Source organism: Amblyomma mixtum, chromosome 2 (assembly GCF_055824585.1).
Source record: "Amblyomma mixtum isolate Tamu chromosome 2, ASM5582458v1, whole genome shotgun sequence".
In the NCBI taxonomy this organism is placed as follows: Eukaryota; Metazoa; Arthropoda; class Arachnida; order Ixodida; family Ixodidae; genus Amblyomma; species Amblyomma mixtum.
Genome location: NC_143013.1, coordinates 201,609,715 through 201,622,169, shown reverse-complemented (window position 1 = coordinate 201,622,169; position 12,455 = coordinate 201,609,715). Strand labels below are relative to the sequence as shown.

At 43.9% G+C, this 12,455-nt stretch overlaps 1 protein-coding gene and 1 pseudogene across 1 annotated transcript in view; both read right to left on the bottom strand.

Moving 5' to 3' along the window:
* Positions 1–1,153: 1,153 nt before the first annotated feature.
* The window catches only part of LOC149362233 (uncharacterized), a 43,414-nt pseudogene continuing 32,112 nt past the window's right edge, over positions 1,154–12,455 (bottom strand).
* Positions 4,473–12,455, bottom strand: part of LOC149362234 (uncharacterized) — a 34,910-nt gene continuing 26,927 nt past the window's right edge. Inside the window, exon 8 of the mRNA XM_089567476.1 lies at positions 4,473–4,757. Coding sequence (XP_089423602.1) covers positions 4,473–4,757 — 285 coding nt within the window. The remainder of the gene's footprint in view (positions 4,758–12,455) is intronic.

Genomic DNA, 12,455 nt, shown 5'->3' with positions numbered 1-12,455 from the left:
GCAGGCGCAGACAGCCAAAATGCTTCTGCAAGCAAATTCATTTCTTCGTCTTGAAATGTGACAGCGCAATTAACCAGACTGCAAACCTTTTGGCCATCCTTTCGATGTCGCTTATCTTCTCTACAATGAAGCGATTCATCTGTTTCAATGCCCCTGGCATCATTTCAGGCACCAGCCCTTTCCCTTCGAGCCGCTCCTTGTAGCAGTCTGTCAAACTGCAATGAGCACATACTCCAAAATTCCCCTGCCCAAACTCATTGAATGACATTGTGAAGCATTAGGCATGATGATTTATTTGTTCTTCACTCACCACGCTTCGTCGACACTTTCCACGGTGACAGCGGCTCTTTCCTCGGACGGTCAGGAAAGCGTGGACAGTGCATTCCTGCAGAGCAGAAAACAAAGGAATGCAAAGTAATTAAACAGATAAGATTGGGTAAAAATTTCGTAACTTGCAGTTACCTTGCAAAGACCGCCCAAGCAACTCCACTGGGCTCCACACCGCAGTTAGTAGATCTTTCACGAACATCGAGTCCTTGGGGTTGTTTTTAATTCTCCTCCAAGCCGAGCTGGATATCTGGAGCCCATTCCCAATGTCAGTCTGAAAAAGATAATGCAAATCCAAGAACTGAATATGCCTACTATATATATATATATATATATATATATATATATATATATATAGCGAAGTATACGCTTCGTTAAAGGAAACATATTTATTCTACTCGACGTTTCGATATATATATGCTTGCTTGAAGGGAAAGATAAATCCTTCAACCAACCTGAATTCATTAATTACAAGTGGTGTACCGTGTTAGGCAGCTCTGGTGCTTGTGGCAATGGCTCTGGCGATACTCTTGATAGGTGACGGTGCTGCTGATGTCTGCAATGCTGGCGGTGCATCTGATGAATGGGCTGCACCAACTGCAATATGAAAAAGCATCAGATCAATGGCTATTTTCAACAAACCCAGTATACTGCCCTCAAAGACTAGTCACTGCTCATTCTACTGTGTTCTCCATGCACAAGAAAAATATGTTTACCTTGCATCCAGTGCAATGAGTCCAACAGCTTTCGCTGCAGTTTTCTATTTAGAGTTTGCAACTCTTTGATCTCTGTCTCCTTCAGCTGAATTTTTTCATTAAGGCTGGCCACTTGTTCATGGGCTGCTGCAAGCTGCCTTTTTAACTCTGCATCATCTGTCCCCTTTTGCACGGAGAGCTTCCTTTTTTTTTTGAAGCGAGGATCTCCAGCAAATTATTGCTGGGCCCTGCAAAGAGAAGCACATGTCACCACATGGATATTACATCACTATTCATTCACAAGTGCAAAATAAATATCAGCGCTGTCAGAACAGACATGCTTACCTGCAATGTGACATCACTGTTGCTTTCCTCGCTATCGCTGCAGGGTTCGTACAAGCTATACAGAAAAAAATTCAAGGATATTCAAGGACTTTCAAGGCCCTTCTAGGAGGTTTTCAAGGACTTGCTACGAAGCTGTATTTCGTAGTTTCGAAACACAAAAGTATTCTAAAAAATAAATATCTTTATTGCACTCAATGTAAAATAACATATCTGTCAAGACACACCAAGGAAAGTTCAAGAGACCTCCTGAAGCTTTGCCTCAATCTCTTTGTTCAGGTTTAACAATTGCTCAGCCTTAGCCTCTGCTGCTTTTCTCATAGAATTTGATTTGATTATGTAAGTGAGGTCATTGGCTGCTTCCGCCTTTTACGCATAGTCGTCTGCTGATGCATTCAGATCGCTAATAGCTGCCTCCAGTATCTTCCTTTTTTTATTGAGGCTGTCAAGCTGGTCCTCAGCACAGCGCTTTTTTGACTGCTTGACACGTTCTTGTTCCAGCCTTTTCTGGGCTTCCAAGTAAGCACTATAATGATGCCTTGCAGCTGATACCGCCTTCCTCAAATCTTTTGTGATGACAATGTTAAAGATACCACCTGCTTTTTCCACTGCATCGCACACAATTCGTTGCGAGATGTAAGAGAGGCCTTTCAAGTTCTCTACAGAGATCTGTCGGTTTATGCTAAAGCCTCTCTCAACAGTTGCCTGACCATGGCTTAGCACAAGCAAAGATTTTACAACTTTCCACAGCTCTGCATAAGAAGCATTGAACTGCAGAAGTTTACTAAAAAAGGTGTCCAGACTGGTGGCTTTCTCGAAAAGTTGCAGTTGATGTTTTTCTTGCAACAGCTCCATGTACTCTGCAAGTACAGAGTCTCGATGCTGATCTGTCAGCCTGCCTGCCGCAATGAGTGCTTCCAACACTTTCTTGAGGCCTGCCAGGCACTCATTAGGCCTGCAGCACATTTGTCGAGGGTCAAGCGAGGAAAGGCCTCTAACCACTGGGAACCTTAAGGGGTTCTTCTCAAGGACCTTCTTCGTCACTGCGACTAGGAACTGCTTACACTCCATCTTGAACTGAAATATATCCTTTGCACTTGCAGCTCTTCTTCAGGATTTGTTCGACTGTGTGACCAACGTCCACTTTTTCCAGTGGTGTATGATTCTTTGGGTCCTCTATATCAATTTGCAGCACGCCAGTGATTCCCGTTGCTGAAGACAATGTAGAACACTTGATAAATTTTGTCATTAACTTTCTGACTACCGTCTCCAAGTCTCTTGCCAGAAGAAATAGCATCGGTTTGTCAGTTCGGAATTCCATTAGGAATGGTTTCAGTGTGGCAGCAACACTAAGAGCAAAATTCAGCTTTGCCACTACTAATGTGTCCTGAATGAATTCAACAATGTTCTGAAAAGACACACACTTTGGCAGACTCACTTGCTTCTTCCTTGCGGATTCCACAAACTTCTTCACATCACTCCAGAGTTCCAGAGCTCTTTCGATGACAGCCACATTCTCAACCCATCGATGGGCAACATATTTCAGAGGAAATACTGCCTTCCCAGTGAGTGCTCAAAAATCATGCCTCCTTGCAGGGGCATTCTCAAACAGTGCACTCAGACTGGACAAAAGGGTGTAGAGTCCCCACTTGCTCGCTATGATGCTTGCCTTGTAAGCATTGTGCACAGTGTGGAGGCTGCAAGTACCCAAGTCAAGACAGTGGACTTGAAAGTTCTCCTGCAGGTGAGATTGCAGCATCTTGAAGAATTTCAGGTTCACGTTGGGTCCGTCCATTGAGATTTGAAGAATCTTCGCCAGTGGCAACGGTTCTAGTGCACTCAAAAGTTGGTCTTTAATATCCTCAGCCGTTGCGTGCCCCATGAAAACAGATGTGTAGTACAGTCTAGCCCGTTTATAAAGAAGCCACTTATAGCGAAATAGCGGTTATAACGAAGGGATTTCAATTTCCCATTCCCATTTTTGCATTTTCAATACATTTTGGGTCCGGTTTTAACGAAGCAAATAAGAGCGCGTCAGTGGATATAACGAAGAGATTTAATACCAACCGAAAAATAATCTGCCAATCAACACATTTTTGCGTCCTTGAGGCGATTTTTTCCGCGAAAATAAGAGCAAAATTCGGCTGACGGCGTCCTTTTCATGGCGTCGTCTGCTCTCCTGCGGCATGAAGGTGCCTTTGGTAAAGGCGATTTTCTTCGCAAGCGGAGCCTGGAGGTGAAGCATCTGACCATCGCCCATTGCTTCGAGAAAGCCGGCTTCTCCCGAAGCAGCAGCGCGGAGGCGGCGCCTGCTGGGGACGAAGCTACCGCGATTGACGTCGCTGCAACCGCTGATGCTGCCGCCGCGACGGCCTGCTTGGAGCAGCTTTGGGATTCCGCTAGCGACTTGAACCTTGTGCCTGCGGGTCTAAGCCACATGGACTTCGTTTTCGCCGACGAAGACCTTGTTGCCACCGAGGACTTGATGACTGAAGTTGGCGGGAGTGTCATGGAAGAGACCTTCACTCTTAGAACTAAAGGAGTACAGAGGAGTGCCCAGAACACACTTTGGAGGAGTATTCGCTTGTCCCATATTCCACTCCTTTTTCCAGAATAAAATTACTCCCTCTGGACAAAGAGTGATTGAACACCTACTCATGGAGTACTATCCTACTCCTGCAATAGAGTACAGGCACTCCTCCGAGGGAGTAAAGCTACCACATTCAAGCAGCATCCTATTACTCTTTCAGGTGGAGTTCCAGGACTCCGTTCATTAAGAGTGACTGTACTCCTTCAAGGAGTATCAGCCCAGATGTTATTTTACTCCTTCGAAAGGAGTTTCACTTGTTTTCAATGTATCCTACCAATTTTCTGATTTCACATATTCTTCAGAGCAAGTTATTCATATCTTTTGCAGGATCCACCTGCTCTACATCTACAAAAGAGTAATGAGCAAAATGGATTGTGATCTTTGAGCAGAATAATTTTTGCTCATACAACTACTTTATGGCTACACTACAGTTTGCACATTAGTATGGTGCTCAGTCTGTGTTGGGAATAACAATGCTGCAATAAATAGTGCCACAAATGTACAACACTCATAACTTTTTATTTTTCACTCATTGCTGCAATTGTGGCTGCCCGAAACACACTCGGGAGGCGCTCACTGGGATCAAGTCCCATTAGCGTTTCAAGAAGCAGACAGGTCCGCTTTGCTTTTGGGGTGTACTTGACATTGAATGCCCAGAACACCGCCAAAAGCAAAGCGAACCCATCTACTAAATCCACCGCAGTGAGCTGTAATCGCTCAAAAGAAACCAGGATGCTAGAAGACTCTGCAGCTTGCTCGGCCGAGTGAAGGACCTTCGGGTACATATGCATTTCTCCAGGTGCCTGCAAATATGAACGACAATAATGCAAGGAAGGGTCAAATTCAATGCCCTTTTCATATTATCCTGCATATAACCCCATGAAAAAAGAATGCAACTAGAATGTAGTGATCGTGTGCGTCATGTTGCCACTAATGTGCACCTAAGGCAGTAACATATTGTGACCAAGTGCAGACACCTTTCATTGCAAACCTTTATTCACAGCTACAATTTTATGAAGCTCAATACAATTATCACTGCACTAGTCCTTTCAAAAGCTGTGTGCAAGTAAAAGAAGCACATATTTACCAAATGAAAATTGCAACATGAGCAAGTCCCCGCAGGGAGGCGTCTGCAGCATGCAGACGTTGGTGAGTGTCGACACCACGGGGTTAACCCGAGCATCCGCAGGGACATCCCCACAGGGGGATGACGGTGAACAATGCGTCACCACGGACCCGAGCATCCGCGCTTAGCCGTGCGTGGCATCGCCGTGTCCGGGGAAAAGGGGATCCTGGTGGTTGAGCCGATGCCGAGCGTTTGGACCCTTAAGGCCCCTCGGCGGAGGCAACACACCACTTTGGCCCCAGCTTCCTGTAGACGGCACCTCCGGCCTGACCCGACCGGGGGAAATCGGCAGTCGCCTTTTCCTGTTCTTATCTCCATCTTTCACTGTCCTATCTCCTTTCTTACAACTTTCCTGTATCCTCTTCCCTTCTTGGTTTTTTCCTCTTTTTCCTGGCGGCGAGGGTTAACCGTGTGTGACCAACTACCCTGTGTTGAGTCATATTAGGTTATAGTTAAGGTGTACAGCTGGCGTGGGCAGGACTTTCTTTCAAGTTCCTGTCGCGTCCCCTTGTTGGACTCCATGGTGGGTGGCTGGCACCATGACCGAAAAACATCAATTTTTTATGGCTCCCCCCCTTTCAAAACCTGATCGCTCTCTTAAAAGAGTGCGGAACGAGGCAGCAGACTTTTTTTCGAAAAAGAAACCTACATTCACAAAGTTTCATGTGATACATAGCAACAGTGACGAAAAGCAAGCTCGAATAATATCCCCATTCCTTGTAACCAAATGTTTAACAGATACCTTAGGGCCTGGCTACAAGGTATCCAAAATGTCCAGTGGCGACCTACTCCTCGAACTCCGTGAGAGCATCCAATGCTCAAAACTCTCAAACATCGATTCCATAGGGGACATCTCTGTCTCCGTAACTCCCCACCGATCCCTCAACACAGTCAAAGGCGTAATCTCAGAGGCTGACTTCATCCATCTAACAGAAACCGAAATGCTTGAAGGACTTTCCGATCAAAATGTAATTGAAGTGCACAGAATCAAAATCCGCAAAGACAACAAAGAAATAGACACCAAACACATGGTCCTCACGTTTAACACCAGCAGTTTGCCCGAAACGATCGATGTTGGATACCTGAAAATCACCGTAAGGCATTACATACCCAATCCCCGTCGCTGTTTCAATTGCCAGAAGTTTGGCCATGGCTCACAGAGCTGCCGCGGCCGCAAAACCTGCGCGAAATGCGCATCAAAGGACCACCAGTCTCAGGAATGCGACGCAGCTCTACGCTGCGCGAATTGTGAAGGAGATCACGCTGCATACTCCAGGGCGTGTCCGTCCTGGAAAAAGGAAAAAGAAATCATCACCATTAAGACTAAAGAAAACATTTCATTCAAAGAAGCGAGGAGGCGTTTTGCGCTTACCAATTCATTCTCCTTCACAGCAAAACCAAACTTCGCTGATGTGGTGCGCGGGGGCGTAGCACCACACAGCGCTCCGGCACCTGCCGCGGCCACTTCCACCGCGCCTGTGGCAGTGCCATCCACGCCCCAGGCCGAGACAGCAAAAGCTGCTCTGCCAACTACAAGCCAGGGAGTGCCGGCCCACAGGTCAGCATCCCGCAGGACTTCCCCCCGTCGGGGGAGGCCTGACACCCACACACCCGCGGCTTCTTCGCGGTCGTCCAGCACCTCTTCCGAGGTGATGGACCAAACTCCCAGCCCGTCTGCTTTACAGCGGCGGAACAGCTCTCTTGAGCGAAAAAAAGGCAGGGCTACCATAACGGCCCCAGAACATAAGTAAACCTCTCGTTGCTCCTACCCCAAAACATAAAACATGGCTTTTCTAGTTCAGTGGAACTGTAGAGGAATATTGAGAAATTACGATGACATAAAAAACATTTTAGGGTCAATGTCACCCGTAGCCTTATGTCTCCAGGAAACCAATCTAGGTCCACAACATATGAACATCCTGAAGCATTATAAAACTTTTAGACGCGATCGTGAGCAGGCAAATAGACTCTCTGGAGGCGTCGCGATTATCGTACAAAGCGGTGTTCCTGCTCGAGAAATAAAACTCAAAACAAAACTTGAAGCCGTTGCGGTCAGTGTCGTCAGCCATAAAACAATTTCTCTTTGTTCTGTATATATTCCTCGACATTCTACATTAACAGTCCACGATTTACAAGAACTTATCAATGAACTTCCAGAACCGTATCTAGTAGTTGGGGACTTTAACGCTCACTCCCCTTTTTGGGGAAGCGAGCACTGTGACTCTAGGGGTCAAATAATCGAAGATTTTATCCTCACAAACAATGTATGTCTTTTAAATACAGGAAAAGCCACCTACTGCTCCCCTGCCTCGGGGAAAATGACCTTTTTAGATTTGTCTTTTAGCTCACCTTCTGTTTTTAATGATTTTAAATGGGATGTCATTGACAACCCATATGGCAGTGACCACCTCCCTATACTAATCACTTTAACATCCCCACCGGAAATAATCCCCACAAGGCCACGGCGCTGGAAGCTTCACCTCGCCGACTGGTCACTTTTTAGAGCAAAGGCAAATTTAGAAAATATACTTTTAGATAATCTCTCCATCGACCAGATAAATGAAAAGTTCACTAATTGTATCATAACTGCTGCACTCACAGCTATTCCACAGTCGTCAGGAGTGGTGCAACAAAGTCATAAAATATGGTGGACAAAAGAGTGCAAGGAAGCAAAAAAACTACAAAACAGAGCTTGGGGTAAATTTCGCCGGTACCCGACACATGAAAATCTCGTTAATTTTAAGAAGGCAAGAGCCAAAGCTCGGTACGTCCGTCGGGGTGCCGAGAAAGCATCATGGCAGAGTTATGTTTCATCCATTAACAGTCAGATGACATCTAAAAAAATGTGGGAGCAGGTTCGCAAATTAAACGGTAGCTTTTCACCATTCACAATTCCGCTTTTAACAACACCTGGCACACAAACAAGCATACAGGAACAGGCAGACATATTGGGGGAACATTTCACTGCAGTTTCAAGTTCATCACACTACACGCAGTCCTTTTTAAAATACAAAAATACAGCTGAAAAACAGCGGCTGCCAACAACTGGAGGTGCAAATGAAAAATACAATAGTCTAATTACCCGCCAAGAAATCAACAGAGTACTGTCTGCCGGAAAAAAAACTGCTCCAGGACCCGACCATATACATTATGAAATGCTTGCACATCTTTCTGAGCCTGTCATAGCAGCACTTTTAAGATTCTTCAACACAGTTTGGATGTCAGGGAAAATACCTGTAGCCTGGAAGAAAGCTATTATTGTACCGTTTCTCAAACCTGGTAAACCCCCAACCTCTCCTAGCAGTTATAGACCCATAGCCTTAACCAGTTGCCTCGCCAAATCCTTCGAAAGTGTCCTAAATATAAGACTAGCCTTTGTTCTTCAATCCTGTGAACTGCTTGATATCCATCAGTGTGGATTTAAAAAAGGATGCTCCACTACAGATCACTTAGTCCGCCTTGAAAATACTGTCAGAGAAGCTTTTATACACAAACAACACTGTCTTAGCGTCTTTTTTGATTTAGAAAAAGCATATGATACAACCTGGAGGTTCGGGATTCTCCAGGACTTAGCTGAGCTCGGCATCCGTGGCAGAATGCTCAACTCCATTAAAGACTTTTTGTCTAACCGCTCATTTAATGTCCGCCTAGGCTCGACCCTTTCGAGGGATTTTATTCAGGAAAATGGAGTTCCTCAAGGGTGCATTTTAAGCACAACTCTCTTCGTTGTAAAGATGAATTCTATTAGAAAAATAATCCCAAGGTCCATTATGTATTCAATGTATGTTGATGATCTTCAGATAGCATGTACATCTTCCAATATATCCACATGCGAACGACAAGTACAACTTACAATCAACAAAATGGCAACATGGGCAGACAAGAATGGTTTCCAGTTCTCAACACAGAAAACGGTGGCCTTACTTTTTTCACTCAAACGAGGCTTGCACACAAATCCAACATTACACCTCAACCAAACCGAGCTGCCTTTAAAAAACGAACACAAATTTCTAGGCATCACCTTCGACAAAAAACTAACTTTCCTGCCTCACATAAACGCACTGAAAAAGAAGGCGTCGCTAGCACTGAACATACTGAAAGTCCTATCACGCAAACACTGGGGTTCTGATCGGGTATGTCTTCTACACATTTATCGCTCTGTAGTATGTTCCGTTTTAGATTATGGTTGCATAGTGTATGGATCAGCAAGGCCATCGTACTTGAAGCGACTGGATCCTGTGCACAATTCTGGATTGCGCCTTTCAACTGGTGCATACAGGACGTCACCAATAAAAAGCCTGTACGTAGAAACCAATGAACCACCACTTGCAGACAGAAGAACAACGCTCACATGCTCATACATTTTAAAGATCCGTTCCCAGCCTAAACACATCTGTTACCCACTCGTTACAAAGTGTCCATCTCGAACACTATTTACCAACAAACCTCTAGCAATCAGACCACTCCTTCTCCGCTTTGAAGAGAAATGCCAAGAACTAGATATAATGGACACATTGCCTAATATTGCCCGCAAACGTGATCCACTCCCGCCTTGGTACTGCCTACCATCTGTGTGCGACTTCACATTAACACAATTTCAGAAAAAACATACTCCACATGAACAGATATTACAGGAATATTTAGCACTCAACGAAAAATACGGAGAATACGAAGCATTTTATACCGATGGATCAAAATCGGCGCACTACGTGGGAAGTGCTGTAGTTCAGAATAATTGGGAAAAAATAGTACGGCTACCTGAGTGTACATCCATTTTCACCGCCGAGTGTTACGCAGTCTTGGTGGCTGTAGAAAAAATAATAAATGAGAACATTCAGAACAGTATCATTTACACTGATTCTCTGAGCATACTAACCTCGCTTCACCATAGCAATGCAGTGACACCACTAATCGGGGATATCATACACAACATAACAAGCACGATAATACAGGGACAAGACATAAAATTTTGCTGGGTTCCCAGCCACATTGGAATCGCTGGCAATGAGAAAGCAGATGAATGTGCTGGAAAAGCTCGAAACAAAGAAATCAAGAAAGTGAACATCCCCTACAATGATTGTATGAAGTTGGTACAGTGCAAGCTAAGAAATAAATGGCAGTCGCAATGGAATATTGAAAGAAATAATAAGCTACATTTAGTAAAACCCATCCTAGGCGAATGGAAATCATGCTCACACCAAAAACGATTCATCGAAGTTATTTTATGCCGTCTCCGTATTGGACACACACATCTCACACACAACTTCCTACTTACAAAAGAAGACAAACCTGTTTGTGAAAAGTGCGGAGATGAACTAACAGTAACCCACATATTATTCTCATGTACGGAACTTGAATCTATAAGGAAAAAACATTTTACTACCTTTTACAAAGAACACATTCCTTTTCATCCAGCATTGATATTAGGCAAAGATGCACTTGTCAGTATACCCTGTGTTTTTAGCTTTTTAAGGGAAGCCAGTATTCTTCACAGACTCTAATTTACTCATCCTGTGCTTCACTACATACAGTTATACACCTCAGCCACTTTCTCAATCATGAGAGGGAGGCTGAGGTCTTTATCTGAGCTGTTGGGAGCCTCGAAATCCTTGCCAAGCCAAGGATGTCTGCAGAGGCGACCCAACCTTTAAAAGTTTCTGCTCTCAGACATTTTTAAAATTCTTGTCTTTCATCAGCTAGTTAGTAAAAATAACTTTTAGGCCCTTTACACCACCGTTTTTATCCACTTTGTTTTCAAACTCTGACCAAGCCAATTTTTCCATACCTTGTTCTTGGCGCATGATAGCCTTAGCTGCTTATGCGCCAATAAATTCAACACAACAACAACAACAGCAACATGAGCAAGCTCTTCTGCAATTATCAACATGATCAGCCTGACTACGCCTACTGCAGGGCAAAGGCCTCTCCCATGTCTCACCAATTAACCCTGTCCTTTGCCAGCTGCGGCCACCATATCCCCGCAAACTCCTTAATCTGATCCGCCCACCTAACTTTCTGCCACCCCCTGCTACGCTTGCCATCTCTTGGAATCCACTCCGTTATCCTTAAAGACCAGCGATTATCTTGCCTTTGCATTACATGCCCTGCCCAAGCACATTTCTTCCTCTTGATTTCAACTAGGATGTCATTAACCCGCGTTTGTTCCCTCACCCACTCCGCCCTGTTCCGATCTCTTAACGTTACACCTATCATTTCTTTTTCCATAGCTCATTGTGTTGTCCTTAACTTAAGCTGAACCCTCTTCGTTAGCCTCCACGTTTCTGCTCCATAGGTGACTACCAGTAAGATACAAGTGCGGCATACTTTTCTCTTGAGGGATATTGGAAAACTGCCATTCATGATCTCATAGAACCTGCCATATTCGCTCCACTCCATTCATATTCTGCTAATTATTTCCCTCTCATGATCCGGATCAGCGGTCACTACCTGCTCTAAGTAAATGCATTCCCTTATCACTTCCAGTCATTGCTAAAACCACACCTATTGTGCATGATGGTTGCTTGTGACATAATACATTGTGCAATTTAAAATATATAGTAACCTTGAATCTGGAAAACACTTTAACCAATGACAGTTTTCTCGCTGAAGAGAAATGGCTGTTGCAGTTTCTCTTTCTCAGATACCATTAACTGAATTTCATGCTCTAAAAATTGTGAAGGAAAAATTATAAATTTTCATCTTAAAGGTACAGACAACAAATTTCAGTTGCAGATTTTTTTTCTTTTTAATGATGCATAAGGCATTACTATCCATGGATAACCACACAGCATTTGCCTATGAATGCTGAATAATTTGTAATTAAATATCTCCTCTCTCCTGCTTCACTTTTAAAAACTGAGCAATGGCAATGGCATCAAAGATCAGTATAAGCCAGGTGAGGCATGAGGAAAACTACAATATAATTGCTGCCTCTTCATTCGTTGTGATTCTAACTCTTAAGGCGGGCTGGCTTTAGCATAGTAACTAATTAAAACGATGAAGTAGCGATATCATAGCTTTTTTTGTGCCTTCCATGACCTATACTGAACACTGATGTAATAGCAATTGCTATGCTATTGAAACTGAAACAGGCAAGAAAAGAAATCTGATTGTAATTATTTAGTAATCACAGGCGAATACCATGCAACAATTCTATGCATACGAATGCCCAGCACGTCGCTACAAAGAACACACATAACCAAAAATTTGTTTATACTCATTTAAGGTAATACTACTTCCCATGCAAGAACACGACAGCTTTGTGTAAAGTTTTTGCTTTCATAATAATTAAATCTATCAAATGGCAACTTCGACAAAGCATGTCTGCTCTTTATAAGCACGCAATACTGACGTTGTTTGACACTAGCATTTGGCA